We start from the raw sequence: 27,547 nt of genomic DNA on the forward strand, positions 1-27,547 counted from the left end.
GTTCTCATAAATTACCACTTTATTCTCGCAATATTATGACTTTATTCTCATAAAATTATGACTGTATTCTCATAATTTCCAATTTTTTTTTGGTCTTAGTTTGGCCCTAATACTCTGTAGAGTACTAGATCTGGACTACAGAGTAAAAATAAATAAACTGGCCAGCTCACAACAAATATTGGTGCAAAACTCTTATTTTATTCATCCATGATTTACAGAAAGCGTTCTGTCATCCGTACATCTTAACACAGTTTTAACATTAAGACAACATCTTCAAGTGTACATGCACACATTAAATAAATAAGAACATAAAATTGTGTAATTCAATCCAGCTTTGCACTTTATTTTTTAATACAAAATACTGACTAAAAGCAGTCTAAAGAAGTGATGGATAGGGGTGGAGGGCAGAGATACACCTCAGTCATTCCCAACCTTTATTTTGTTTGAGTCAAAAGCAAACCTTTTTATTTCAGATGAAAAAGCAGTCGTGCTTTGTTTTCTGAAAAAAAGTGTGGTGCTGGACGCGGGCCGGCGCGGCGGAGTGCTGACAGGAAGTACCGACAGATCGGCCCGGTCACGTCAGAATCACACGTGGTCCCAGTCAGAGAAATACGGCCGGCCCTGAACCGAGCTGCAGGACTGAACCGAGCTGCAGGACTGAACCGAGCTGCAGGACTGAACCGAGCTGCAGGACTGAACCGAGCTGCAGGACTGAACCGAGCTGCAGGACTGAACCGAGCTGCAGGACTGAACCGAGCTGCAGGACTGGACCGAGCTGCAGGACTGGACCGAGCTGCAGGACTGGACCGAGCTGAAGGACTGGACCGAGCTGCAGGACGGCTCAGTCCAGAAAACACAGCACAAGATGCATAGGAGGGTTTGCATTCAAATAATGTGATCTGAGTCGTGAAGAAGAGACTCAGCCTGGGAGCAAACGAGGGGGACGTCAGGACCAGTATGGACATCGCAGGACCAGTATGGACATCGCAGGACCAGTATGGACATCGCAGGACCAGTATGGACATCGCAGGACCAGTATGGACATCGCAGGACCAGTATGGACATCGCAGGACCAGTGGAGCACGATGAGGAAACAGTTCTGATTGGGTTCAGGTGTCAGGGGTTTGTGAGGTAATATTCTTCACTTGTGCTCCAGCCGCAGGAGTTGCTCCTTCCCGTTGACGGTGAGGGAGCGCAGCTGGCCGTCCTCCTCCACCTCCACGCGCTCCTGCCCGTTCTCCAGGATCCTGGGGGGGCAGCAAGACAAGCGGGGTTCACCCAAGTGCAAGTATCAAGAACTCATCGTATACACAGAGAACAGAGGAATGTATCGAATGATTGGGCTGAGGAAACTGGTCAGCTTCCGGAAAGAAAAGAATTAAACACTTCATATTTGACAGCCGTGCCACATATTGACAAAGGAGGGACACAGGAATGTCGATCATCCTCTCGTCTTTTAACAATATACATCTGAGAACTTAAGAGACCAGTTCCTGGGGTTTGAGTGTAGATTATATATGAAAATGCATACATATACTTTAGGTTTACCAAAATTGGTATTAACCATTAATATATATGCAGACAAAAAAAAGAGAACTTATTGAACTCAGAGAACTTCTATAACTCCCCCTTGACAAGAAGAACCCATTTCTCTGTTTTTATGGAGAATGTAACAACATGTAGTTACGGCGTGTCCCACTCAAGGGATCCGTCATTCTATAGTTTTATAACAGCTTTATGTTTCAGGAGGATCACATTATCACAGATAAATGATCACATATAGAGGGAATGCACATGACGTCACAGATGAGACTTCAGAGAGGGTTAGTGTCAGAAAGACTGAGCGGCAGCGTAAACTTTCAGTTTGAGCAACTGGAAAACATCTAAAATGGGAAAGAGCTGTTGTGCGATCGACTGTACTCATAGATTTAGCAAGAAATCTGAGTTATCGTTTTACAGACTGCCGAAAAATAAGCTTAAGAGAGACAAATGGATCGCTGCAATTCACAGAAACAACTGGATTCCAGGCACTGAAACATGGATTTGCGGTTCCCATTTTGTATCAGGTAATGTTGAATTTTTGGGTAGCTAACGTTAAAATGTAAAATCATAAAGTTTGGTGTCCTCATCACTTTGATTTCGTTAAGACTTTTGTATGCCTTCAAGCTTTGCTTCGTGTATTTCCCCGGCGTAGAAATTAAGTACATATAAATATCAGGAAACTGGATTCGTGGCCAAATATGAATGTCCATGGACCACTGGTTCTTGGGGTAACTGTTGTGAAGTTAATCAAACTTCTGAACTAGTTAGTCCTCATGAAACTATCACATGTTAACAGATGACAGGGCAGCCCTTCCTGAGTTCTGTCAGGGGGGTCGACTGTCCCACAACTGTCTCATTGTTAGCCTGGACCATCTGTTAAAGACCCCCATGAAGTTCCTGTTTTTAGTCAGGAAGGCATTTGACCTATGTGACCCGTTGCTTTTAAAGACTTTAAGCTAAAGATGTCTGTTTGTTTCTGCATACCACAGATTAGTTCATCTTTAACTGAAATGTCACATGTGTGACCTTTTAACCTCGATGTCTCCGTGTGTTTCCTCGTTACGAATTTATGTTATGTTGATTTAGGGATCCAACATTTGGTGCCGAAACCCGGGACCTCATACATCTGTGACGTTGGAGGTAGGATCCAACAGGCCATCTAAAACTGTCGACAGCCGTTCCGATTTCAGGAACGGGGCCAAGTTGATCCTGCGCTGGTTCAGAAGTCCAGTGACAGGTCCCCGAGCCAGGAAGCACACTGAGAGACTGGTGAGAGACCTCTTCTTACAAATACTTAGGGTATTGAAGTATTTTTGTGCAAAATACGAGTGAAATTCTGTGTATACTAACCTGGGGTTAGCGAAAAAAGGTGTTGGCCGAGGTCTGGGGCCATTTTTTAAGTCAGGGACTTTTAAAAGACACTATTGACTGGGGCTAGTATAGCGAGAAGAGGTTTCTTAGGAGTGTTTTGTTTTGTTTGTTGAGTGTTTTGTTAATGGGTTTGTTTAATGTTTGTATTGTCTAATGTCGTGTCTAATGTTCTTGTCTAATGTTTATGACAGGAAACTGTCTATGTTCAATGTTGGGGGTTTCCACAATTGTGAAGCAAAATTTAAATTGTTCACTAAAAGATCAGGCTAAAACCAAACTGTCAAAAAAGAGAAACTTAAGAAAGCAAAAATAACTGTTTGTTTCTGCATACCACAGATTAGTTCATCTTTAACTGAAATGTCACATGTGTGACCTTTTAACCTCGATGTCTGTTCCTCCGTCTGTTTCCTCCCATTGTCCATTCAACTGTCTACTATTGGCTGTCTTAAAATGGTCATGTTCCTGTCACAAATTCTCAATAAAAAGGTCATGCTGCAAGAAGATTTTGGGAGAAGAGCTTGGGAGTTCTCTGTGAGGGCCTGCGGGCCCTGCACTCCTCTGTTAAAAATCATTCTAACAGTCTCTGTGTCTTTCCTCATTACGAATTTATGTTATGTTGATTTAGGGATCCAACACTATACCAAATATTAATGTCCATGGACCACTGGTTCTTGGGGTAACTGTACAGGTCACTGTCAACTGACACTAATTTAAGCCCATAATCGGTTGTTATCCCGTCTTCTCCACTAGTTGCAGCTGTTTTTGCTGATGTTTTGCCACTCAGTGCCAGTAAGGGTCCAGTGGGGAAGTGACGTCAATGCAGACCCTCTATAGGAAAGGTTGACAGCGGTTGACGGCGGACACAAGGAGGCGGATTGCAGAGATGCGGGGAAGTCTAGAACGATGTAAGCTTCTGGTTTTATTCTGAAAGTGGGAGAAGTGCAGATCAACATGGGTTCTGGTCAGACATTACAACAGAGCCCCAACCGGCATGACTTTCACGTCCGGCCCCCTTTTTCTCTTTTGTGCATGTTTGCGTGCTGGCCTGCAGTCCCAGAACCCCCCCCGGTTATCCCGCTGCTGCTTCCACCTGCCTGCTGTGTGCTGTTGACGTCCCCGACCCCCCCAGTCTGGCCTTCAGCAGGAGGGTCCCCCCTTATGATCCTGCTCAAGGTTTCTTCCCTCCTAAAGGGGAGTTTTTCCTTGCCACTGTTTGGCTTAAGGCTTTTCTCCCACTAGGGGAATTTTTTTCCACTCTTGCGGCAGCACATACGCAATGAATGGGATGGCTGGCGGCGGTCTGCGCCTTCTCTGTGAAAGGGGCTTTACACACCACCGTACTTTAAGTGGGAATTCAAAATGAGTCCAAACGTCTGGTCTGAAAGATTTTCCGCTTGCCATTGTCGCCATTTTATTCTTGTTTGGTCGCGTGCAGCCACCGTCTACAAAACGCGAATCATAAGAAAATGTTGCGCAGAGTGCCCGCACTGGCCAAGAGGTGAATCGATTAAGAGGCTTTGCTTAATCCATATTGAATTTGGGCAGGGAGAATTGCGATGCATCCATTTTTCAATATTTTTCCCCACCCCTAGCGGGTGTGGAAGAAGCCACGGCACCACCTCATGGAGAACCGGAGGTCCCAACATGCTGGGGGAATGCTGGAAGCTCAGCAGTGACCCTTACAGAACACGGACCCGGAACACCTATGAACCCACTCTTACTGACGGTCAAGAACTGTGAGGACGGACTGGGATGAGGTTACACTGCAACCAACAGAGAAAATGAAGAGGAAAAATAAACTGGGTCGGTACCTTTTGGTGGTGATCTTTCTGCCGTTGACTATCTTGGTGGAGGTGGACACGGAGCGGAAGTTGCCCATGCTCCCTCCTCCGCCTCCTCCGAAGGAGGAAGATGAGAAGGAGGTGAAACCTCCATCCAGACTGCCCATGGTTGTCATCTGACCCATGTGACCCATGTGGCCCATCTGACCCATGTGGCCCATCTGACCCATGTGGCCCATCTGACCCATGTGGCCCATCTGACCCATGTGGCCCATGTGGCCCATGGCACTCAGTGAGCCAAAAGAACCGAATCCTGAGATCAACAGGACAGAGTGAGACACAAACAAAGACAACAGATGTTCAGAAATTGCTCCGTTTACTTACTGGGGTCAAAAGGTGTGAAGCCGGCACCAAACGGAGGAAAGCCGAACCCTCCGAAGAAGGAAGTGCCCACGCGGCTGCGACTCGCCCGATTTTGGTGACGTCGGTTATTGCCAAAAAATGGTTCACTAAATGGATCTGGTCCTGAAAACAAAAAACAAAAAAAATGGGACCAAACGGGGTTAGTGGGAGAAACTCAGCAGCGCTCTACCAGAAACATTCAGTGGCCACGGTTACATGATGGTTTCTAATTTGGAATTAATTATTCCGAATTAAACTTTTTTCCTTCGAAAGGATGAGTACAAATTTATTTTCTTCTCCTCTCTTTCTTTCTCACTAAATGGTGATTAGATTAGATATAGCTACATAAACACTTGGTGATTAGATTAGATATAGATTAGATATAGCTACATAAAACATTTTCGGTACATATTAATGTATTAATAATTTTTGCTCTGTAAGTTATAGGCTCACACTGGTGATTGCCTCTTTCTTTCTTTTCTCTATTTTTTTTATGATTAGAATTATCTCCCTCCCCCCCACCTCACTTCCTTTCCCCTTTTTTTTCCTTTTTTCCCTCTATGTCCCACCCTGCTGCACTTTCGGTTTCGGTTTGGTAAACTGGTACGAATACACATATCACACATTTAGAATAACATGGCACACACATATACAACAGTTTCTCATGCAACATTACCATTTACATAAAATGTTACTTTCAATTATTGGATTATGGATAAATTAAAGTTTGTCACCTGGAATGTAAACAGAGCCGGGAACAGATTAAAGAGATTAAAACTTCTTAACCAGATACAAACCCTGCAGGCAGACATTGTCCTACTACAAGAAACACACTTAGTTAAAGAACAGTCAAGGGTCTGTTATGGTGTTCCGCAGGGTTCAGTGCTAGGGCCAATCTTGTTCAGTTTATACATGCAGCCGTTGGGAAGTATAATCCAGAATCACGGCATACACTTTCATTGTTATGCTGATGATACGCAGCTCTACTTGTCTATGAAGCCGGATGAAATAGAACCGTTAGTTAAACTTCAGGCATGTCTTAGGGACATCAGGGACGGGATGTCCAGAAATTTCCTGCTTCTAAATTCAGATAAAACAGAGTTTATCATTCTTGGTCCAGAGCATCTTAGGAAGGGATTAGATGGTGTTGCGATGGCTTCCAGTGCAACTGTGAGAAACCTTGGTGTTATTTTCGATCAGGATTTGTCGTTTAAACCATATGTCAATCAGGTTTGTAAAATAGCCTTTTTCCATCTCCGTAATATTGCAAAGATTAGGAAAATCCTCTCGCAGAGTGATGCAGAAAAACTAGTTCATGCGTTTGTATCTTCTAGACTAGACTACTGTAATGTGTTTATAGCAGGATGTCCAAGTAATTTGCTGAATAGGCTCCAGCTGATCCAAAATGCAGCAGCACAAGTACTGACAGGAATTAGCAGGAGAGACCACGTCTCTCCAGTGTTAGCGTCGCTCCATTGGTTACCCGTAAAATTCAGAATCCAATTTAAAATTTTATTACTTGCGTATAAAGCCCAAAACGGCTTGGCTCCGCATTATTTGCAAGACCTGATAGTGCCTTATGTTCCTGTCAGAGCTCTCCGTTCTCAGAGTGCAGGTTTACTCGTAGTTCCTAGAGTATCTAAATGTAGATTTGGAGGGCGGGCGTTCTGCTATCAGGCACCACTACTATGGAACCAACTTCCAATCTGGGTTAAGGAGGCTGACACCACCTCCACCTTTAAAACTAAACTTAAAACCTTTCTGTTTAGTAAAGCCTATAGTTAGTGTTTAGTAAACCTCTAGCTGGTGTTGGTAAATCTCTAGGTAGTGTAAACTTTAGTGTGTCAGAGTCGCTCCTGTAGTTTCTTGTGCTGGCCCCCCCTTCTCCTCCCTTTTCTCTCTTTTGTCCATGTTGCAGCATCCTTTGCCGGACACCGGAACCTGCAGGTGGTCGTGGGTGGCTTGTAGCTTGCATTACGGAGCACAAGTCTTTCCCTGACCCTGCACCCCAACCTGGGACTTGCTGATTGGGCCGGAGCTTCGGGAGCTGCGTGCTGGCCTGCGGTCCCCACCCCTGGTCATCCCATTGCTGGCCCCCCTTCTCCTCCCTTTTCTCTCTCTGCAGGTGGTCGTGGGTGGCTTGTAGCTTGCATTACGGAGCACAAGTCTTTCCCTGACCCTGCACCCCAACCTGGGACTTGCTGATTGGGCCGGAGCTTCGGGAGCTGCGTGCTGGCCTGCGGTCCCCACCCCTGGTCATCCCGTTGCTGGCCCCCCTTCTCCTCCCTTTTCTCTCTCTGCAGGTGGTCGTGGGTGGCTTGTAGCTTGCATTACGGAGCACAAGTCTTTCCCTGACCCTGCACCCCAACCTGGGACTTGCTGATTGGGCCGGAGCTTCGGGAGCTGCGTGCTGGCCTGCGGTCCCCACCCCTGGTCATCCCGTTGCTGCTTCCACCTGCCTGCTGTGCTGTTGCCGTCCCTGACCCACCAGTCTGGCCCTCGGCAGGAGGGTCCCCCCTTATGAGCCTGGTCCTGCTCAAGGTTTCTTCCCTCCTGAAGGGGAGTTTTTCCTTGCCACTGTTTGGCTTAAGGTTTTTCTCCCACTAGGGGAGTTTTTACCTGCCATTGTTTATGTAATAACTGCTCGGGGGTCATGTTCTGGGTATGGGTCTCTGGAAAGCGTCTAGAGACAACTCTGTTGTATTAGACGCTATATAAATAAAATTGAATTGAAAAATTGAATTGAATTAAAGCTTCAGCAGATGCATTGGCCACGGCATATTTCTGCATGTTTTCTCAGCCTGTTACAACTCCAGACAAAGAGGGGTAGCCATTCTTATTCATAAAAGAATAAATTTCACTGTAAAGGACACAAACATTGACTCAGAGGGTAGATATTTAATTTTAGTCTTGCAAATTCAAAGCTTGAATTTATGTATTTCTAATGTATATGGTCCAAATGTTGATGACTCCTCATTTTTTCCACTCTTTTTTCACTTTCTGCTCACCTAGACAACACAGTCATCATCGGAGGAGACCTCAACATGGTACTGGACCCTGGAGTGGACAGGCTCAGTAATGCAGGCGTTGGACACAGGAGTTGGCAGTCAGCAAGTATTGTTAAGCAATACATGAATGATCTGGGTCTTTGCGATACATGGCGCTCTTTACACCCAACCCTTAGGAACTACACTTTTTTCTCAGCTGTTCATCACTCATACTCTAGGTTAGATTATTTTTTAGTCAGTAGCTCTCTGATGAGAGATATCTCAGAATCACAAATTCACCCAATCAATATCAGCGATCACGCACCCGTTTCTTTCACTCTGGGGAAGAGGGGGAGCGTATCATCCTCCAAAATTTGGAGATTTAATACATCATTGCTCAAAGACCCCGACTTTACTAATTTTTTTTAAGAAAGAATGGGATATATTTTTTCAAAATAACGACCAGCCGGAAATATCAGCGAGCATTCTATGGGAAGCAGGAAAAGCAGTAATGCGAGGCAAAATAATTTCCTTTTCCTCTAATAAGAAAAGGACAGACAACCTAAAAACAAAAGAATTAGAATGTGAAATAAAAACGCTAGAGGAGGCCTTCCAGACCTCTGCAGACAAACGTATCCTTAACAGATTAAGGAAAACTAAAATAGAATTAAATAAAATAATTGACGCAAAAACGCAGTTTCTAGTACAAAGGTTTCGCTTGGAAAATTTTGCACATGCTAACAGATCGGGAAAATATTTAGCCAATCAATTAAAAATAAATAAAGAAAAAACAACCATAACATCTATTAAGGACCAGTCAGGGGAAGTTACACATGATCCCTGTTTAATAAATTCAGTCTTTAGAGACTTTTTCTATAAATTATACTCGTCACAAATTGATCGATCTGACCAATCCATTAATGAGTTTCTTGGAGAAATTAACCTGCCGAAGTTACATCAGGAACAGGTTACGAATTTAGACTCACCGCTCTCAATAGGAGAACTTCGTGAAGCTCTTCAACAGTGTTGGGCAAGTTACATCCAAAATATAATACATTATATATTACTAGTTACTGTCATTTGAAAGTAATTAGTTACATTACAATATTACTATATCTGAATTGTAATGCACTACTTGTGTATTACTTTTGAGTTACTTTCAACAAAATAGCAAAAAAAGATAAATCTTGTCCCACTGGCAGATTTTTCTACTTATTTCAAGTGAAAATTTACTTGAAACAGGTGAAAATTGTCAAATAAGTTATTTTTCTGGTGTTATTTTTCTGGTGATGACTCTAAATGTTGAAATAGCAGTAAAACCACATTCATTGATGAAATGACATAAGGGATGGAAAGGAGGGATGGCAGTTTTACAGGGGGGATGATTTGGACCGTTTTTATTTCAGGGGGGATGATTTGGACTGTTTTTATTTCAGGGGGGATGATTTGGACCGTTTTTATTTCAGGGATGATTTGGACCGTTTTTATTTCAGGGGGGATGATTTGGACTGTTTTTATTTCAGGGGGGATGATTTGGACCGTTTTTATTTCAGGGGGGATGATTTGGACTGTTTTTATTTCAGGGGGGATGATTTGGACTGTTTTTATTTCAGGGGGGATGATTTGGACCGTTTTTATTTCAGGGGGGGGGGGTGATTTGGACCGTTTTTATTTCAGGGGGGTGATTTGGACTGTTTTTATTTCAGGGGGGATGATTTGGACCGTTTTAATTTCAGGGGGGGTGCCATCACATCACCCCTCATCCCCCCTCAACTCGAATACTGCTCACACGGAACTCAGAACTTCTTCATAAATAACTCCCAGAGAGGAAAAAAACACCAGCAAGCTAACAAACAAACCAATAAAGCTCTCAGAGTTAACAAAACGAACCAGCAATCATCAACTCGCAGCTGTTTTAACCTCTCCTCCTGATGGGCTGCAGGTGTGGTTTAAGGCTGATTTATGGTTCCGCGTTACACCAACGCAGGCCATACGCCGTGGGTTACGCGAACTACTGCGTACCCTACGGCGAAAGCTCTGCGTCGATTTAACGCGGAACCATAAATCCGCTCTCACAGCGCGACTGACTGTGAGCCCGGCTCGGGCTCCTCGCCGCGCGCAGCTCCTCGCCGACTCCGCGCTCATATATATTTAATAAATGTATAAAGCCCATATATTAATAAAGCCTCACTTGGCCTAGCCCTAACGCTGAGACCATGGTAGATTTAAGTTACACGCGGACACGCCGCACTGTTGACTTTTCCCTGCCGGCTCTGCTCACTGAATAGTCCCCACACAAACAGTGTCCAGCGGCGCTACGTTCCGCCGCGCCGCGTTCCCAACGCTTTTTTCTGTTGTCGGGATGTCTCGCGGACGCGGTGTTGGTGAATTCTTTAAAAAACAACAGCTAAACGGGTTAAAATGCGTTGTAACGCGCGTTACTTAGATTGTAACGAGTAAAATATTACCGAAAATTTATTAGTAATGCGTTATATTACTGCGTTACAGCAAATAGTAATACATTACTGTAATCGCGTTACTTTTGTAACGCGTTACCCCCAACACTGCTCTTCAACATATGCCCAATAATAAAGCTCCGGGCCCAGATGGTTTCCCAGCTGAATTTTATAAGGGATTCTGGAGCATATTAGCACGAACATTTTATAAAATGATCCTAAATGCTAGGGAGAATAAAAGCTTACCCTTAAATATGAACTCTGCTAATATTTATCTTTTATTAAAACCGGATAAAGATCCCTTGCTCCCATCGAGCTACCGCCCAATTTCATTGATAAATGTAGACCTTAAAATAATTAGCAAGGCCCTTACTGAACGTCTGAAAAGAGTCACCCCTTCTATTATACATCTGGATCCAACAGGCTTCATTAAAGGTAAACATTCTTCTACTAATATTCCCAGATTATTAAATATTATAGACTATTCGAGTATCAATAAACAGGAAACTACTATTATATCCTTAGACGCGGAAAAAGCATTCGATCGGGTAAATTGCAAGTTTCTATTGGCAACTTTACATAAATTTGGATTTGGCGAATCTTTCATTGACTGGATACAAATATTATACAGCTCTCCCAAGGCACGTGTAAGGACAAATGATCAAATCTCTACAAGTTTTAACTTGCAAAGAGGCACTAGACAGGGTTGCCCTCTCTCTCCCTCATTATTTGCGATATTTATTGAACCTTTAGCAGCAGCTATTAGACAAAATCAGAATATTAAAAGGTATACAATGCAAAATATTAGAGCACAAAATAAGTCTTTATGCGGATGACATACTCCTCTTCCTCCAGAACTCACGATCTTCACCATCACAGACAATTGCACTTATAGAGGGATTTTCATCTCTGTCTGACTTTTCTATTAATTGGTCTAAATCCACTGTTTTGTTTGTTAACTGCAATTTTAGGAATATAACCAATACTCAATTACAATCAGGGAACATTAGATATTTAGGCATAAACATCTCCCCTAGGCTGTCAGATTTAATAAAATAAAATTATGTTCAGCTTATAAAGAAAATAGAAGATGATCTTTCCAGATGGAGCTCTCTCCCCATTTCACTCATGGGTAGAATTGCCACCATTAAAATTATGGTTTTACCAAAAGTAAATTATTTTTTCTCAATGATACCACTCAAACCCCCTCTTTCCTGGTTTAAATCATTGGACTCATATGTATCAAAATTTCTGTGGAAAAATAAAACACCACGTATTAGTTTAAAGACATTGCAAAAATCAAAAGAATATGGAGGTCTAGAGTTACCTAATTTTCAGTATTACTTCATAGCCAATAGATTAGAGTATATTGTAAAATGGTCAAAAGATCATCCTTTAGATGATCCTTTAGTCCATGGCTGGACTCAGAGCAAGTGTTTTGCAACGAACTAGAAATCTCAGAGTTACCATTTATTAGTCAAAGCATCAAACATCATCAATGTTTTAAAAGCATTAATATTAGCACAACTTTATCAGCTTGGTGGGAATTTCTTAAAGTAGCTAAAATTTCACTTTTTCCATGTGACCGTACACCCATTTGGAACAACCCAGACATCCTGAAAAATGATAAAAAGATGGTAAACTTTGTTCAATGGAGAGATCAAGGAATACGGTATTTACAGCACGTAATTGTAGGAGGACAGTTTGTACCTTTCAATACATTTATTGTTCAATATGGAGTTAGCAGTAATACATTTTTAGAGTACCAACAACTTAAGGCCATAATAAATAAAACATATAAAATTAGCCAATTAGACTCACAACTTCCCGCTAGGATAATAGATTTATTGAATCCAAGCACTTTAAAGCTGTTATCAAAACTCTACAGGTTAGTGTCTAAACTGGACAATTCAGTCTCTTTTCCGATCTCCAAGTGGGAGGCGGATCTCTCTCTTAACACCGACCAGTTTTCTTGGTCACAAATATGCTTAAATACGTTTACTATGACTAAGAACCCAAACTTACAACTTATACAGTACAAAGTTCTTCATAGAATACACTATACTGGACAAAGGATGTTCCAGATGGGCTTTGTCACCTCTAATATCTGTTCACAGTGCACAGAGAACACCCCAGATAATTATATGCATGCTTTATGGTTCTGTACACCGGTACAGAGGTTCTGGAAGGAGATTTGTGAGGATTTATCCACATGGATCAACTACAGAATCCCAGTGTGCCCCACGATATGTATATTAGGTCACCTGGGAAACATTCAAATGGAACCTAACTGGACACACCGGGTTCTCACTGCCTTATGTATCGCAAAGAAAACTATTCAAGTAAATTGGAAACAAAAGTCCAGTTTATGTATCAACCACTTTAGGAATCTTTTATCAGATCATATTAGTAGTGAGATAATGTCTGCCTCCACTGAACAACATTCGGCTGAATTGCACTCTCTCTGGTCCTCGATTATTGGCTTCATTACCTAGTGGGGGCGGGGGGGTGGTGATCTCGTAGCCCTTGGGGTTGGGGGTCGGCTTGGGGGTTCTGGGGCGTGGGCCTTTGGTGGCCCCTGGGGGGCGGTGGTTGGGGCCGTGGGGCCCTGTCCCTAGCCGGTGGGGGCCTTGGGGGCCTATGGGGGGTTTTCCCGGGGGGGGGCTGGGCCGTGGGCATGGGGGTCCCGCTCGGAGGGCCCGGCCCTGCCTGGGTGGTTAGGGTCCGTTGTCGGGCCCCCGCGGGTGTCGGCCTGTTGTCGGGTTTCCTCTCTCCGGGCCCGTCTCCGGGCCCCCCCGCGGCGGGGCGCCCCTCTGGTCTTGGAGGGCCACTTTCGTGGGGGCGGGTGCACCTGCCCGCGTCAGCGGTCCAGGGCGGCTCTGTCTCTCCGGGCAGGCTGGCCCCCTGCCGGTAGGGGGTCGTTGGCCTGGAGGGTGAGGGCCTCCTGGCCACGTGTCCGGCCCGGACGGCCGGGGATTGCCTGGGTCGCGGTCCGCCGCGGGATCTCTGGCTGCTTCTTCCCGCGCCTGTGGGGTTGCTGGTGGCCTGGGTCCTTGTCGGCCTCTGGTCTCGCGGGTGCTCCCCCCCCTCCCCCACTATAGATACACTTCAGGTGGAGCTTTGTTTGGTTTAACGCACGCGCGCGCACGCACGCACGCACGCACGCACGCACACACACACACACACACACGCGCACACACGCGCACGCACGCGCACGCACGCGCACGCACGCGCACGCACGCACACGCACGCACACGCACGCACACGCACGCGCACGCACACGCACGCACACACACGCACACACACGCACACACACGCACACGCGCACACGCACACGCACACGCACACACGCACACGCACACGCACACGCACACGCACACGCACACACGCACACACGCACACGCTCTGTACTTTTTGGGGTTAGGTAGCGGTAACCGGTTTCATGTTTTGTTTGTGGTTTTTTTTGTTGCAGATTTCCAGTGCTTGACGTGTGTCTCCGTGTGTTCCTGCTTCCTGGATTGGCGCTGGATGTCGTCACCCCCCGCCCCCCCCCCAAAAAAAAAAACACTGGGTTTGTATGTGTATATCTATGTATGTGTACGCATATGTATGCGTATATATATGTATATATATTAAATATAGTAATAATGCACATATATATGCCTTTGGTTTCTACCGTCATGGTATCAATCATTAATATGTGTGCAGACAAGGTTAAAAAAAATAAATAAATTTCCTTCGAGTTTACATGGAAATAATGGAAATAGTAATTCCGGATTGAGGTTTACATGGAAAACGCGTTCGGCTTTATCCAATTCCTCTTAAGGTCTGGGGGTTGGGAAGGTTCTGATTGGATAATAACCGTCCTTGGACTGTAATGCAATTACAAAAACAAAAATGTCATACATTCTGGATTCATTACAAATCAACTGAAATATTGCAAGCCTTTTATTATTTTAATATTGCTGTGAAAATCACAATATTCTAATTTTCTGAGAGAGTCCTGTATATGCAAGTCCTATTTAGAGCTGGATATTATTTGCATTTCACTAAACCCTCCATCCATAATACATACTGTGTATACGTTTTTGCTAACTCTTCTGAGCCGTGGTAAGGCATACATTTCCCCTTGTGGGATCAATTAAGTTTCGTCTTGTTATCTGTGGTGAACATGTAACATGGTGGAACATGGAAGGGGTGAGGAAAATGGTAGTGCAGACTGAAACTCAGGCCCATCCAAGCACAGGGAGACCCCCCTGCCAGCTACAACGCTGTACCCGTTTCCTTACCTTGCCGGTACGTCTTACCAAAAAAATCTGCAAATGGATCTCTGCCATCGAAGAATTCCCGGAAAACATCCTCTGGGTTACGGAATGTGAATGGTTCATGGAAATGGTTTCCGTTGTGGTAATGTCCCCCTGAAACAGAATGAAACCCGACGTTAGCGCTGCAAACCCAGACCAAAGCCACAACACTGTGCTGTCCTGAACGAGCCTGACCCTGCGATGATAAACCGCAGGAACAGGAACAGACCGGCCCCCGTTTACCAGCCACTGTTGACATGAGAACTTTCACACGCAGACAAAGTGGGCTCAAGTCCAAGTTAGTGCAGGACAAAGAATACAGCTCCAGCTCCAGAAGTGGAGCCCACGGACCTGCCCAAGAACGTACGGTAGTTACCAGCTGATACCTGGGATGAAAGGGGAACAGCAGGAAGTCTGACCGCCACCAGTCTCACGGGCGCCGGACCGGCGCCGGCTCATTAACCCTGCATTCACACTGAAAGCGTCACAGGCTTCACAGGCGTCACAGACTGCCAATCATTTTCTATGAATGCTCACTGCGAGAGGCGTCGGAGCCGTCGGGAGCAGAGCGTCCAGAGCGTCCAGAGCGTCAATTTGAAGTTGAAAAATCTCAACTTTATACAAATGAGCAGCGGCGATGCCGAGGCAGCGTCCAATCACAGACCGGGATTCCCGAAGCGAGAACCCTCAATGCAGATTGTACTTTCAGGTTCACACAAACGTACACTCAGTCACATGCACACATGAGCAGAGCTGTGCACTAACAAGTTATTTTATCAGGAATTAATATATTTCATCCAGCAAACTGACATTTTTGCTGATTTAACTGCCGTTTTTAACTGCTCCTGTGAAACACGTAACTGATGGTTGAGGAGCTGGATGGTCCCAACGATTTTATTTGCTACATCGATCCAACGCAAATTGATTAAAAACCGTGCTTATTAATCACAAAACACAGTTTAAACAATATGACCAAATCTGCTCCGACCCGGTGTGTCAGTGTTCACCACAGACAGACTGCAGCTTCAACGGGACCATGGACTGGTTGCTGTTGATCCAGGACCAACCTTGTTAAGGAGCATCAAACTCACTCTTATTTATGCGAAAATAACGCTGAAATATGAAGAAGGCTTCCCAAAGTGTGATCTACGGTGAAATAGGAAACTGAAGATGTGCAGCTATTAGGGATGGGAATTGATAAGATTTTTTCGATTCCGATTCTCTTATCGATTCGATTTTTTATCGATTCTCTTATCGATTCTCATTTGGAAAAAAGGAGAAGAAACAATTTTAGTATCAACTTTGTTTTAATAAAACAAAGTTGATACTAAAATACTAAAAAGAAACAATTTTAGTATCAACTTTGTTTTAATAAAACAAAGTTGATACTAAAATACTAAAAAGAAACAATTTTAGTATCAACTTTGTTTTAATAAAACAAAGTTGATACTAAAATTGTTTCTTTGTTTCAATTTCTTTGTTTCTCCGATCTTTTTTGTTCAAAGATATAAAACCTTTATATCTTTGAACAAAAAAAATATAATGAGGTCTTAAGATGCCCCCAGCCTTGGGCTCCTCCATGGTGCCAGGGGGTCCCCACAAAATGATTTGTAATATACAGTAAAATATGTATTTAATATAAAATAATAATAATAAAATAAATATTCTTCTGTAGAAATTAACGAAAAACAACAAATTATTTTGTAGCAATTACACAAGAATGTCCAGTAACATGTTCAACACTACATTGTAGTTAGTAATTAATAGATGAATGTCACCAGCAGTGACTAAGTTTGTAGACTACAAACTTAGTCACTGCTGGTGACATTCATCTATTCTGGCCTGATACTCTTCCCTGCTGATGAAAGGAGAAGCTAGTGGTAGATGCTCTTTAACTTCTCCATAGATGAGCTGACGAGCTGCAGCTGTGTCAGGAGAGCTCCGCTGTCCGCCGGAGCGCCCGGCTCATCCGCGTGGCGCAGCTCTTCTAAAGCATGATTTATGGTTCCGCGCATGGGCGTCAGCAGCTTTTGTAATGTGGGGGGGACACTTTTTGGGGGGGGGTCTGGGGGTCCTCCCCCAGAAAATTTTGAAAATAGTAGATTCAATTTCCCGCATTCTGGTGCATTTTACACTCAAAATAATCTCCCTCTCTCTTTGTTTTTCCTTGGAGCTGGCATGGTCTGCAATTACTGACTACTATTATGTTTTGGTTTAATTCATAGAGGACTGACACTGACAACTTTTTTGGCACTTTTTAGGCACTTTACTAAATGAGGATTAATGTCATGCAACAAAAAATCTCTTGAAAAAAAAGTAATGAGGAAATACAAAATATTCAGTGACCTGCAGAACATACAACTATAACTCAATACTCAATACAACCTGTTAAATGTTCCATATCTTCACCCATCTCCTCTTTTATCTGTACATGCTTACATTAGGATTTCTACAAATAGAACATAACCATCATACAAAGGCTCCAAAAGTGTGACCTCTTTTGTCATTTGCAGACACAAATGACTGGCAAATCTCCTCTAGTCGAGTTTGTCAAGATGCTCTTGGTGGATGTGGCAAACAGCCACATTGTTCAAGCGCTTTTGAGTCATTGAAGAGCGCAGCCAGGTCTTGAGCCTTCTTAAGGCACTAAAACTTATCTCTGCCTCTGCTGAGGAGCATGGCACAACAAGAAGAAGCCTGACCAACACTTCTACTTGAGTGAACAGACCTGGAACCTCTGGCAGCATAGCTCTCAATGTATCCACCACTTCACTGACTGTGCTGCAGGGATACTGAAGTTTGAACATGGCCAGCTGTACCTCCAACGAATGGCGGTTTAGTTCTGGGTACGAACTGACCACATCCACATCCTCCACCTTTCCAGTTATTAACACTTTATATATCAGTGGCGGCTGGTGACTGAAAAAATTGGGGAGGTTGGGAGGAAAACCAACCCACGGCGTCATGTTATTTTATATTAGTTGACTACTTATCCCTATTTTCTTATATTCAACAAAAAGTAAAAGAATGGCTTACAAGATTTCTTAACAACAACATCATTTTATTCAATTCTGTTGTTTCCAGATGAACCATACAGGCCTACTACAGTATTTATCAAGGATGTGAGGTGTAACAAGAAGCAGGCCAGTTTTCAACACCTGTGAAGGCACCCAGAACATCACAGTGGGAATTTTACACAACACCCCCTGATTTAAAAAGAAAAAACTAGTTTTCTAGGGACAAAAAAAATTCCCAGAATGCTTTTAGTCGTCATACAGCGAGAAATATATATTTTACTTTCATAATATTCACTCAGTGAATGTACATAATCACTTTTTTGCACGTTTTTTGCAACCTCGCCAGAATAAAGGCTGATTTCTGTCTGCTGCCGGCTCCGGAGCTGATTTATGGTCCTGCGTTACACCTACGCGGTGACGCGCAACGTACGCCGTACCCTACGCCGTAGGCTCTGCGTCGATATATATATATAAGCTGGCTGTGTTTGACCATGGAACAACGCAATTTTGCTGTTTGGCCACTCAAGGTAAAACTTGGTAACTTACTGAATGTCTTATGTCCATCTCGGCATCTCCACATCGGCTTGCCTCAGACTGACTGAATGTTTTGAATGCTGCTGCTGCTGCTGCCGTGTTAAAAACAGAAGTAAAACGCGGAGTGGATTTCTGTAGATATGGGTAATCTCCTACTCATAAAGTGGAACGGATTTGATTATGAAGCAATGAAAACACGCTGGACTAGCAAATGTGGGGGGTCCGAACGACTTTTTTTCAAGAGTGGGGGGGACGCGTCCCCCCTAAAATATATGGTGGCGACGCGCATGGTTCCGCGTTAAATCGACGCGCGCCGTACGGTGCGTGTGCCACGTAGCCTACGCCGTAGGCTCTGCGTAGGTGTAACGCGGAACCATAAATCAGCCTTACCGCACGCCGGCTGACTCCGCGCTCCCAGTGTATCAGCCGGCCGAGTCCTAACAGTTTCCCCCCTTTGTTGAAATGTCCACATTGCAAGAATTGTCGCCCTGTTGTCATCCTTTTTGGTCAAATGTAACCAAACTTTCGAGCGTTTATGCCGCTTTGTCCCCGTGTTTTCCTGCTGGGCGCGAATGCGCACGTGGCGCAACGTGCTTGGTGACGTCATTCACGCCCACTGGAATCGATAAGGTAATCGTTTGGGAAAAAGGCAAACGATTCCAAGGAATTGAAACACTGGGAACCGGTTCTCAAAAAGAACCGGTTCTCGATTCCCATCCCTAGCAGCTATATATAGATATATGTAGACTATATGCACTTTGTTCCTCCAGTTCTGCAGCGCAGCTTGAAAGCCCCGTCCCTGCAGGCCCCGCCCATTACAGGCCCCACCCACTGCAGGCCCCACCCACTGCAGGCTTCAGTGTGAATCCACCAAGCAGCGTGATGCAGGCGATTCTTGCCTGCATGAATCAGTGTGAATCCAGCATAAGAGTGCTGTGCTTCACATTTCGGGGGTTACTTTGCTCGTAAAAAGCGCGTGTTGCCTTAAGTCAGGAACCGGTCTGGACCTACCTCGCCCTGCGCTGCCCGCCGTCAGCCCCTCCTTGCCATAGCGGTCGTAGATGCTCCTCTTGCTGGCTGGAGGGTGAAAGTGACATGTCTATGAGAATAAATCAAGATGACAGTGACTGGTTACTTTGAAATTCTGAACAAGGGTTCAGCGTTTCCCTGGAGCTATGATTGATAAAACTGTAAAAAAAAACTGAATTGTTCTTAAAAAAGATGAAAAGCTCTATTTTGCTGTTCACCACTAAGGCGTGGCCTGGATCAACCCTCGACTCCCATCCCTCCGGTTTTTTCCCCTTCCACTCATACTCAGACCCTTTCAAAGTAAAAGTCTGTTTTTGTTTGGTTGTTGTAGTTAACACTCTTGTTGTTACACCAAAGCAGCAACAAGGTCCGTGATGAATGTTCCTGCTGTATATATCGATCATGGTACTGGTTTATCTTTTACGTTTGCCCTACGACTGTTCACACTCACAGACCTCTGACAGACCTCTGACAGACCTCTGACAGACCTCTGACAGACCTCTGACAGACCTCTGACAGACCTCTGACAGACCTCTGACAGACCTCTGACAGACCTCTGACAGACCTCTGACAGACCTCTGATACCCCTTTTACACCAAGCTGGTTCCAGGGCTGGTGCTAGTGCTAGAGCCGGTTCGCGGTTGGTTCTAAGTAAGAACCGTTTGCTTTTACACAGCTGGTGCTAGCCAGCAGCTGGCCAGAGAGCCACGTCATCACGTCACCACGTCACCACTCCCCCTCGTTTCCATCCCCACCCTGATCAGGAAGCTGAGAGCCAAAAGCTGTTTTAATTTCAGCTGTAGCGCTGTTAATATGGCACTTTATTAAGTTTTACCGTATTTTCGCGACCATATGGCGCACTGTGTGGAAAGGCGCACCCTCAGTTTTGTGTGTCATTTTTGGTTTTAAAACACACATACGGCGCACCGACCCAAAAGGCGCCGTCTCTGTAGACGGAGCTGCACACACGCGCGCTGCAGAACACACACGCGCTAAAAACAGAGCGGAAGCAAAACTTAGTTTGATATTTTATTTCACTTTTCACATCAATCAAACCCTTCAAAGGTTCATATTCTGTTTCTGCATTAAAGAATTAAAAAAAAACACCGGGTTGCTGCACATAAACCTGTCTCAGCCACCCGATCATCTCCTCATCCATCCAGCCCTTTTCATTTCACTCTGGCTGGAAAAGTCTGTTTAGGCAATGCCTTTCTTTTAAAAATCACCATAGCCGGCAGTTTCTGTCCATCAGCGTGGCAGCCAAGCACAAGACTAAATAAACTTTTCATACCCCGTTGTGCTGCGGATCCCGACCGCGGCGGTCCCGGGTCCCCGGTCCCGCTCCGCTCCGTCCCCCCCCCCCCGCGCTGGACCAGGTCCGCTCCCCGTCTTCTCCCTCGCGCTGGACCGGCTCCCGGTCCCGGCCCCGGTCCGCCCCCCCTACCCCGCGCTGGTCCCGCGGCGGTCCCGGGTCCCGCGTCCCGGGACCGCCGCGCTGGTCCTCCTCCGCTCCGCCGCGCTGGACCCGCTCACACACGCACTGTCGGGGAGCCGGTACCGGGGTTTGTATCCGACACGAGCTCCGCTGATTCAGCTGCGCCAGTCCGAATTTCCAGACCTGGAATCAGCTTCTTGATCATCATCCCTTCATCCAGCCCCCCCTTTTCATTCGTCCTTATAATGACTCCGGCTGGAAACGTCTTATGCAAAGTTTTTATTTTAAAAATCCCCATAGGTTTCTGTCCATCAGCTGCGCCAGTCCAGCACCACATACATGAGAATCTGTGTGTCGCGCCGCGAATACACACCCGCGCATGTCGGGATCCGGTACCGGGTTTGTAACCGACAGATTTGGCTGCAAATCTCGGAGTGTGAAGCTGATCTGACCTGAGACAGACCCCAGAAATCTCTGCTCGCAAAGCTGCCGGGAACCAGGTCGATCGGACCGCTTTGGGAACCAGGAAGTCGGCTGCAGCAGCGCCCATCACGAGGCTTTAACCTTTAACGTGTGCTTATTTAAATAGAGCGGAGCAAAACTTAGTTTGATTGTATTTTATTTCACTTTACACATCAAGCAAATCCTTAAAAGTCTTTATCATCTGTTTACGCATTAAACAGCTCAGTGGAGTCTCATTCACCCGCCCCCTTCTCCCTTTACCGTTCTCATGGTGGCCGGCCTCACATTACCGTAATTCAGGTAATAGACACGGCGCACCGTTTCTTAAGGCGCCCGGCACATTAAAAAAAAAAAAAAAAAAAAAAAAAATGTGCGCCTTATGGTCGCGAAAATACGGTAATATTTTTTCAGGTAAAGTAACCTTTAAGATCCCCAACCTGGGCTCAGTTTATCCAAATAACGCCTGTTAAGAAATTTGCTCTGAAAATTTCTGGATTTCTGCCTGCCTGCCGGCTCCGGAGCTGATTTATGGTTCCGCGTTAAATCGACGCAGAGACTACGGCGTAGGGTACGGCGTACGGCGCCCGTCGCCGCGTAACTTACGCCGTAGGCTCTGCGTCGATCGTCACAGCCGGCAGCCCCGGGGGACAGGAGCTCCTCTCCTCTCCTCTCCTCCTACGTAACATACGCCGTAGGCTCTGCGTTGGTGTACCAGAACCGCGGGCTGGGAGGCGTCCCCGCGGGCCAGGCATTTTTATTAAATAAATGGATCGAGCTGCGCTGCCTCGGCGGGCACGGAGCCCGCCGAGGCAGCGGCAGCATCGCGTCCAAGCCCCCGGGGAAGCGTCCCAGCCAGGGCTGGAACGCTCCCCCGGGGGCTTGGACGCGAGGCTGACGTTACTGTTGGTGGATTGTACCATAGACCACTGCTGCTTCTGTTTTACATCCATTATTAAATAAATGGATGTAGTAATAAAAGAGTCTGCTTAACCACCGTCTTTCCACGCTCCGTTGTTTAAAAACGGCGCGTTTCCGTGTTTATTCTGCTTTGGTTGTTCAGTAACACCGCCCCCAGCCCCCGACGTAAAGCGGTTCTTTGAGCTGGCCCAGCAGCTCAAAGGGGCTGGCGTAGCACCCGTTTTGAGAGCCAGGAGCCGGTGCTTAGGCTGTGTAAAACCAAAGAACTGGTGCTAAGTCTGGCTCTAGCCCAGAACCAGCCCTGGAACCAGAACCAGCCCTGGAACCAGAACCAGCCCTGGAACCAGAACCAGCCCTGGAACCAGCTTGGTGTAAAAGGGGTATGACAGACCTCTGACAGACCTCTGACAGACCTCTGACAGACCTCCGACAGACCTCCGACAGACCTCCGACAGACCTCCGACAGACCTCCGACAGACCTCCGACAGACCTCCGACAGAACTCCGACAGAACTCCGACAGAACTCCGACAGAACTCCGACAGAACTCCGACAGAACTCCGACAGACCTCCGACAGACCTCCGACAGACCTCCGACAGACCTCCGACAGACCTCCGACAGACCTCCGACAGACCTCCGACAGAACTCCGACAGAACTCCGACAGACCTCCGACAGAACTCCGACAGAACTCCGACAGAACTCCGACAGACCTCCGACAGAACTCTGACAGAACTCTGACAGAACTCTGACAGAACTCTGACAGAACTCTGACAGAACTCTGACAGACCTCTGACACCGTCATGATTAGTTAGAACACCACATGACTGTCACAATCACAGCAACATCAATTATTATTACAAAATAAGTCACTGGTTATTACAGTCTTATGTTGCTGTTTCTTTAATTCCCTTAAAATTGTCGAGGAATCGTTTCATTTTGCAGCTCAAAGCACAATGCTCTGACGCGACGCACGTAAAGGTAGAAGAGGCGGCGGATATGTTTGGTTTTAACTAAAAGAAAAGCAGAAAATGTCAAAAGTGTGGGTCATTTCCAGCTGGACACCAAGGCAACACTGTTGCTGTTTCACTGTAAGACAGAGCTGATACAACAGTACGTCCTCAACGCTGCAGCTTCTCCACCAACACCCTGTTACTCCCAGAGGGAGGACCGGCACCCAGACACGGGAAAATTAAGTTAACGTAGCACTAATTAATGACACTAACGTTACGGTACCTTGCTAACAGGTTTCTATTCATTATGACGACTGTCCATGCGGCTAACGCATTTAATCTGTAAAAACACAGAGCTGTAGAGAGATGAGGGTGAAAAATAAAAACGTAATAAAACTAACTGGGTAGTTTTCAGTTTTATCTCTAAGCATTGATGGATAAAACATCAAGTAGCACTGGAGCCTAATCTGCTCCAATACAGCAGGTCTCAGAATTATATTTTGAACACTGCCAAAACTCAAAATCCTATCAAGACTTTAACTTAAAACTTAACGAGAACTTAAAATGTGCTTGACACAAATGAAAGTTTAATTGAAACACGTGGGAAAAACACCTAACCTTTAAAGTGATGTGTGTTATCAGGTGTAATGGCATTTTTAGGTTAGAAATAAGATTTCTTGGTAAGATCCTTAGTTTTTTGAGTGAAGGCAGTGAATTTGGTCGACTGGTGTAAGTTCAGGGTTTTTAAATGCACAGCCATGAACCTACTGGATTATATCATTTAGTCTTAGTAATGTCAATTAACAAATTATTATTTTTCTTCTTTTTCAGTAAATCCTCACAGTGTCGCAAATTCATCTCCAAAGCTCCATTATGCAGCCCCGAGCAGCTGAGCTTACAAAAAGCATTTTAAACAACTACTGATGCATGGACTCGTTCTAGTTCAGATGTTTTTGCCTCCTATATGCCGCAAAGAATCCCAGAGAAGAAGACTGCTATGCCTGTAAATTCTGTTACTTGTGGCCAAAGTATTTATTTATTTTTTTTATTAATGCCAAATGTTTTTGGTACTTACAAGAAAACAGTTGTGTTTGATTTATTTATTTTATCTAGTCACATTTCCTGAGATGCAATTGCTGTTGGCTTTTTTAAACAATGTGCATCTAAAAATAAAGACATGGTTTGTCTAAAAAAAGGAAACCAGTGGTTCATTATTAGGTGAAATGTCTTATTTTCTTATGTATATTTATAATTGCTTTTTAACTAAGAAAAAAAATGTTTTATCCGATGAATGGATGGAATTTTCAGTAGAATACAGTAGAATACTGGATTACTAAAGTATTGGATATCTGCAGCCCTAGTCGTCATACGAACCGTCAGATAGGACTTCATAAGCCTCCGACAGCTCCTTGAACTTCCTCTCAGCGTCCTCCTTGTTGTCGGGATTTTTGTCCGGGTGCCACCGCAGAGCCAGCTTTCTGTATCTGCAGCAGGGAGAAGATGATGATAATAATAATAATAATAATAATAATAATAATAATAATAATAATAATAATAATAATAATAATAATAATAATGACTTTTATATAGCGTCCTTGAAGGCACCCAGAGCTTTACAGAGATCATTATTCATTCATACACATTCTAACCGGTGGTAGTAGCTACGTTTGTAGCCACGGCTGCTACGCTTGGAGCCACGGCTGCTACGCTTGGAGCCACGGCTGCTACGTCTGTAGCCACGGCTGCTACGTCTGTAGCCACGGCTGCTACGTCTGTAGCCACGGCTGCTACGTTTCCGACCACCACCAACATTCATACACATTCACACACATTCACACGGGGCAAGGTGGGTAAGGTGTCTTGCCCAAGGACACTACGACAGCAAACTGGGACAGAGCGGGATTCGAACCGGCGACCTTCCGATCATTGGACGACCCGCTTTACCACCTGAGCTACTGCCGATCTATGCTTTAAAAAGAGTTGACTGTTAGACTCTGCTAGATTTGAGCTCTTTATGACATATCCTCATTCTAAAGAATATAAAGGCTGAGTGAATAACCTGCCTGCAGGATTCAAATATCTGACTCAGACAACAAGTTCATGTGGAATGAATGGAACAAGTACTTCCTCAGAATCAGAATTGGAAATAATGAATAGCTTTTGGTTTGGGGTGATTTGGAGCTGTTGGGGAGTATTTCAGCCTTTGCAGGAGGTAGCAGCACAGATTCAGGACCCCTGGTACCCGACGCAGCAGAGCAGCTCAAGAGCAGAACCGAGCCCCCTCCACATTCCAGTGCGCTCTCTTCTCCGAAGGCTTCCTTGTTGCAGCAGTGAGCGTAGAGCTGATGCTCTACGTTTTCAAATGATGTAAACATATTTTCCAAGTGTGGGAATATTTTAAAACATCTACTCACGCTTTCTTGATGTCGTCGGCGGCCGCATCCCTCCGTACTCCCAGAATCTGGTAGTAGTCCACCATGATCAGTGGATGGAGACGCTTCAGGAAACTCAATCCGCCTGGAGGAGGAGAGAGAGCTGCTGACACGTGGGAACCACCACCGAGCACCAACACACTACTGACTAGGGCTGAACCATTTATTGCATTTGCGATAATATCGCAATGTGAAAAAATGAGATTTTCTAACGGCAAAGGCTGCGATTTGACCAGTCACGTGATCTGGTCACGTAATGTGCGAGTGAGCAGAGCGGGAAAAGCAGAGCCGGCAGGGAAAACAAGTCACAGTGCTGCATCACCTAAATCTACCATGGCCTCAGTGTTAAGGCCCTGACACACCAAGCCGACTGTCGGCCGTCGGGCCGTCGAAGCGCGTCTGTCGGCCTAGTTTCCCCGGTGTGTCGCACGCGCCACAGGTCGGGCGCCCGTCGCCAGCTTTTCAGCCGGTTCGACATGTCAAATCGGCGTTGGCGGTCGGTCAAACAGCTCACTCTGTGATTGGCTGTTCCCAGAATTTCCCAGAATGCTTTTCGTCGTCATTTGCGGACTGAATCAAAAAAAAAACATGGCGGACATTTCTTATTTTTTTGTGAATAAAATCAATATTTTGAGTTAGTTTCTGCATAAAAATGCATTTTGATTACATTTTTAGCGAGAAATATATATCTTACTTTCATAATATTCACTCAGTGAATGTATATTATCACTTGCTTTCCCGTTGTTGCGAAGTCTTTTTAAAACTCTGGCGCCGTCTTCAGTTTAGACGTTTGTGGTGCAGAGTTTAACAGCAGCCTTACTATGTGTCTTTAAGCCACGTTACTGCCATCAAATTTTATAGAAGAAGCTTAAGAAATTCAAATATCCTATCTCAAAAAATTAGAATATTCTGGGAATCTTAATCTTAAACTGTAAACCATAATCAGCAATATTAAAATAATAAAAGGCTTGCAATATTTTGGTTGATTTGTAATGAATCCAGAATGTATGACATTTTTGTTTTTTTAATTGCATTACAGAAAATAAAGAACTTTATCAAAATAAAGGTAAAGACACAATATTTATCAAAATATTCTAATTTTCTGAGACAGTCCTGTGTGTGTGTCTGTGTGTGTGTTTTTTTGTGTATATATTTAGGCTCAGAAATACTTAAAGAAACACCTACTGATATGCATTTTGTCCAAATTATTTGGGATGAAACCATGTGACTGTTTGTTGTTTTTTTTTCTCTGGGGCCCCAACTGGCCTCCCCCCCTGGTGGGGGCCCTGGCCACCCCTGCCGCCCCCTCTGGTGGGGGCCCTGGCCACCCCTGCCGCCCCCTCTGGTGGGGGCCCTGGCCACCCCTGCCCCCCCCAGGGGGCGCCACTGGGGGGGCCCTGGCTGCCCCTGGCTCCCCCCAGGGGGCGCCACTGCTGTAGATTCGTGTCTAATCCCGAGCTAATGAGCTAATGAAGCCCTGGTGAAAACTTGTACCTGCTGACAGAAACGGACCAGAGCTGGAACCAGTACTATTGATTACCAGCACCATCATGACGGGGAGGAAGATCCCCGCAGGTTCTGGAGGAAGATCCCCGCCAGATCCCGGTTCTGGAGGAAGATCCCCGCCAGATCCCGGTTCTGGAGGAAGAGCCCGGTGAGGCGGCTGCGGCGGCAGCTTGACTCGGCAGGAAATGTTCCGGACATTACGCTCATGCGGCGGGTCTTACCCAGCTCCGTCCCCGTCCGTGGTCTCGGGAGATGCGCAGGACAGGCGCGCAGGCAGACAGCGGTCCTGGCAGCAGCTAGAAAGCTTTATTCGTCCCCGACCGCCCGCAGATCCATGGATGTTTTATATTAACCGCAGATCCCCCTCAAACGCAGCTACCGTCTCCATGGCGTCTTCTTCACGCTCATCCTGACAGCAGCT

General features: G+C 45.4%; 1 protein-coding gene across 1 annotated transcript; it reads right to left on the minus strand.

Annotated features, from left to right (window-relative positions):
• Positions 1 to 178: 178 nt before the first annotated feature.
• LOC133453162 (dnaJ homolog subfamily B member 6-like) lies at positions 179 to 27,547 on the minus strand. Its single transcript, XM_061733056.1, has 8 exons — positions 27,348 to 27,547; positions 25,603 to 25,705; positions 24,563 to 24,672; positions 19,406 to 19,471; positions 14,847 to 14,957; positions 5,079 to 5,219; positions 4,725 to 5,007; positions 179 to 1,247 (listed from the first exon to the last, which is right to left on the minus strand). Exons 2-8 carry the CDS (start codon positions 25,665 to 25,667, stop codon positions 1,142 to 1,144), a joined length of 882 nt encoding a protein of 293 aa, XP_061589040.1. The 5' UTR covers positions 25,668 to 25,705; positions 27,348 to 27,547; the 3' UTR covers positions 179 to 1,141.

Source organism: Cololabis saira, chromosome 10, assembly GCF_033807715.1.
Source record: "Cololabis saira isolate AMF1-May2022 chromosome 10, fColSai1.1, whole genome shotgun sequence".
Taxonomy (NCBI): domain Eukaryota; kingdom Metazoa; phylum Chordata; class Actinopteri; order Beloniformes; family Belonidae; genus Cololabis; species Cololabis saira.

Coding starts and splice junctions, on each gene's coding strand:
- LOC133453162 (XM_061733056.1), bottom strand. CDS start 25,667: ATGGTGGACTACTACCAGATTCTGGGAGTACGGAGGGATGCGGCCGCC. Junction 14,958..19,405: donor GGCGGGCAGCGCAGGGCGAG/GTAGGTCCAGAC, acceptor ATTCTGTTTCAG/GGGGACATTACCACAACGGA. Junction 5,220..14,846: donor TCCATTTGCAGATTTTTTTG/GTAAGACGTACC, acceptor TTTTGTTTTCAG/GACCAGATCCATTTAGTGAA.